Source organism: Tauraco erythrolophus, chromosome W (assembly GCF_009769465.1).
Source record: "Tauraco erythrolophus isolate bTauEry1 chromosome W, bTauEry1.pri, whole genome shotgun sequence".
In the NCBI taxonomy this organism is placed as follows: Eukaryota; Metazoa; Chordata; class Aves; order Musophagiformes; family Musophagidae; genus Tauraco; species Tauraco erythrolophus.
The window spans coordinates 17,475,082-17,478,548 of NC_141497.1; the positions used below are offsets into that span (position 1 = coordinate 17,475,082).

The 3,467-nt window shown below is 47.6% G+C and overlaps 1 protein-coding gene across 1 annotated transcript; it reads right to left on the reverse strand.

Moving 5' to 3' along the window:
• Nucleotides 1-949: 949 nt before the first annotated feature.
• On the reverse strand, nucleotides 950-3,052 carry LOC147526243 (endogenous retrovirus group K member 8 Gag polyprotein-like). Its single transcript, XM_086630275.1, has one exon. The coding sequence runs from the start codon at nucleotides 3,050-3,052 to the stop codon at nucleotides 950-952; it is 2,103 nt and encodes a 700-aa protein (XP_086486401.1).
• Between the last annotated feature and the right edge of the window lie 415 nt (nucleotides 3,053-3,467).

Consider the following 3,467-nt stretch of genomic DNA (forward strand, 5'->3'; position numbering starts at 1 on the left):
TGAGGGCAACCCTGGTTGCAAGGCCCCCATTGTTGCCATCACCTCATTGATTTTTCTTAAATCATGCAATAAACGCCATTTTCCTGATTTCTTTTTTATCACGAACACAGGTGTGTTCCAGGGACTGTGAGAGGCTTCTATATGTCCTGCTGCCAATTGGTCTTTAACCAGAAGGTGCAGGGCTGTGAGTTTTTCTTGATTGAGGGGCCACTGATCCACCCAAACAGGCTTTTCTGTTAACCATGTTAATGCCAGTGTGGGCTGTGTCACGCCCTGCAGCACAGTGACCCCTGCTAAAAATCCGTTGTAATTCTTACGCCCCATTGTCCAAGGCAGTCCCTGCCCCACAAATTTAAGGGTGCTGCGGTCACATATGGTCTAATAGTGGCCTTCTGTCCCTCAGGGTTACTAATAAGGACAGGCTTGGCGGCCATAAAACTGTTAGCAACTCCCCCAAGACCCACTACTCCCGCATTATTTGACACTAGAGGCCAGGTGGAAGGCCAATCACGCTGTGCAATGATAGTAACATCAGCTCCTGTGTCCAACAAACCCGTTAGTTTTGTCTGCGATGGGGTTGCGTGATCCATTGTAAGTGTGCACGTCATTTGTGGTCTCTTGTCGGTGACAGTCTGGGACCAAAAAACAGATGGTTTCCCCGTAGATCCAAATCCGTTGTTGCCACGAACAGTTTGCTCTGTTTTAGGAACACAACTCACAAAGGGCACAAGTTGAGCAATTCGAGTCCCTTTAACAATAGTTACTGGTGGTGTCGCAGTAGATACCATAGCACAGATCTGCCCTGTATAATCAGCATCAATCACTCCTACATGCACTATCAACCCTTGCAAGGTGCCACTTGATCGTCCTATTAACAAAGCACTAAGTCCTTTACCGATTGGTCCCCATGCATCCAAAGGCACTTTGTGAATTTGACAATTATTTATTGTTACTGTGTCGGCGATGGATACATCCATCCCGGCAGCTCCGACTGTCTTTCCTGATAATTTGTCGCATAAGTTTGTGGATTGGTCTGTGGATGCTGCATTGCTCCCACAAAAGGGTTGCCAGGACTGTAGGGCATTTGTGTCTGCGCGCGCCCCCTCGCGCTCTTTTTGCCGTTTCCCGGAATTGGCTGACCGGTAGCATAAAACTTTGATCGACATTGTTTAGCAAAATGACCTATTTTTCCATATTTATGGCAAGTAACTGGCACTGAGCCATTAACTTTTTCGGCATTTATTGTCAGCCTTTGGCCTTTCAGTCCTGGGCACTCTGATTTTATATGTCCCAGGTTTCCACATCTATAACACTTCTGCTCCTTAACACGCAAGGCAGCTAGGGCGGTGGCCAGTGCAGTCATTTTATGCTCCACAGACCCGACTTTAGCACACGCAGTAACCATTTCCTCTAAGGAGGGGTCCCCCGGCAATGTCTCGATAACTCTCTGACAGTCAGGGTTGGCGTTATCTCTCGCCAACTGCTTTGTTAACAGGGCTCGCAAACTGTTGTCAAATACTTGTTTTTCTATAGCCCCTTGCAATTTTTCCACAAATTGTAAGAAAGGTTCCCTGACCCCTTGTTTAATTGTTGAATACCTTGCCTTAGGCTCTGCCATTTCTGCCGTGCGCATCAAAGCTTGCATCCCTATTTGCTTAATTTGCACGAGAATTTGGGGATGCCACTGTGCTTGAATTGCCGGATTACTAAATATCTGACCCGTTCCCATCAACACATCAGTACCTACAGTGTGACAAGGGTCACCTTGGGGCAATTGCATATTTTGCAATGCCTGATGATCAGCCTGTTGTCTCCAAACATTCATAAAAACCGAGTGCTGTACTGGCTGAAACATAATTTGAGCCAAATGTTGAAAATCATACGGCACCAATACCTCTAAACTCAATAATCGCAACAATTGTGTCACTGCTGGGGAATTCGGTCCATACTGAGCTACCGCCCTCTGCATATCCTGTATAACTTTCCATGACCACCCCACATGTTGATTGGGCTGATTAGAGCCCGGGAGGGCTAGCTCCACAGGGAATGCACTAGGCCCTCCCCCCACTTCCATCACAGACGGATCTTTATTGACCGGTGTCCCCAGTGTTTCGGTCAAGTCCCAGTCCCCAACCTCCATTGCCTTTTTCCTAACCGCGTCCCAAAATTGTACTGCATTACGCGGCTGAACCGTCACTGTAGCAGGTGGCAACACCCACGACTGTGGTAAGGGAGGCCGATACGGTAGACCCCCCTGTTTTCCCACCCCCTTTGCAGAAACAGAGGGCATCTCAGCAAAATCTGTTACAGAATCCTCCTCCTCGTCACTCTCCGGTAAAGGGGGATATACCTGATCCTGTATTTGTTCGTCCTCTGTCGCCTTAATATCAGAGGAATTCAGTGGAGAAGAAGGGAGAGAGCATGTTTCAATATTAGGTTTTGCGTACTTTTCTTTTGCCTCTTGCAACTGCTGCCAAGGCAACTTATAGGGAGTAAATTTTTCCGCCGCTTTTAGCTGTGCTGCAGGAGATACATACATTCCTGAGGATTTTTCCGCCGCTTTTAGCTGTTCTGCGGGGGATACGTACGCTCCCAGGGAGTCCGGCTCCACTAAGTGAGCAGATTTCAGCAACCTTTTTCTCGGCTTAGGCACAGGCGGTAACCTCCCAGCTGAGCTGTCATTCGCTTTAGAAGTCTCTCCCACAACCTCACTTACTGCAGGAGAGGTTATCGGAACAGAGTCCGTCTTATCCTCTGCTTTATCACGCTCAGACTTTAAGTCTTTCAAGGCCTCTAAAAACGATCGCCACGTTGTCAATAAGTCCACAGCTTCTTTTTGCCCACTGGTAGCAGCATCAAATAATTTCTTCCCCAGGGCTTGCCAAACAGGCACACTGAATGCTGTGGCAGAGTTCGCTTCAAGCCCTTGTCGCTGCGCCCACAACAACATTTTTTGGATGTTATTATTAGATACTTTCAGTCCTTTTCTTTTCAATATTAACGTCCACAAAGAATGGACGTCTTCCTCCTCCTTTGTGAGGCTATTTCCCATTATCCCGTTCCCAGCGGCTCACCTGTCCCAGGTGTCAAAGTCTAAGTCGATCCGGATCAATTCGCAGCTTCCCCGCTGCTCTCAAGCTACGCTGGGCTCCGTCTCCACCGCACTTCGCCCTGCGGTCCAAAAGTTCGCGTCCTGGTGAATCACGTCGGGGTCACCAGATGTTGCTGTATGTCGCTGTTGAGACGGACACGACATACACAGGTTCAAGCAGTATTGATTTATTATATAATTAATTAATCCCCCCTTGCAAGTTCCAGCACACCTTTATACTAATTCTAGCAGTGCACGCGACATAAGCAATTAGGTGGTTGGTTAGCTACAGCTGTTCACGCACCTTAGCCTAATACATGATTGGTGATCACACACTCTACATAACTTAAGCCAAATTCATTACATCACACAATTA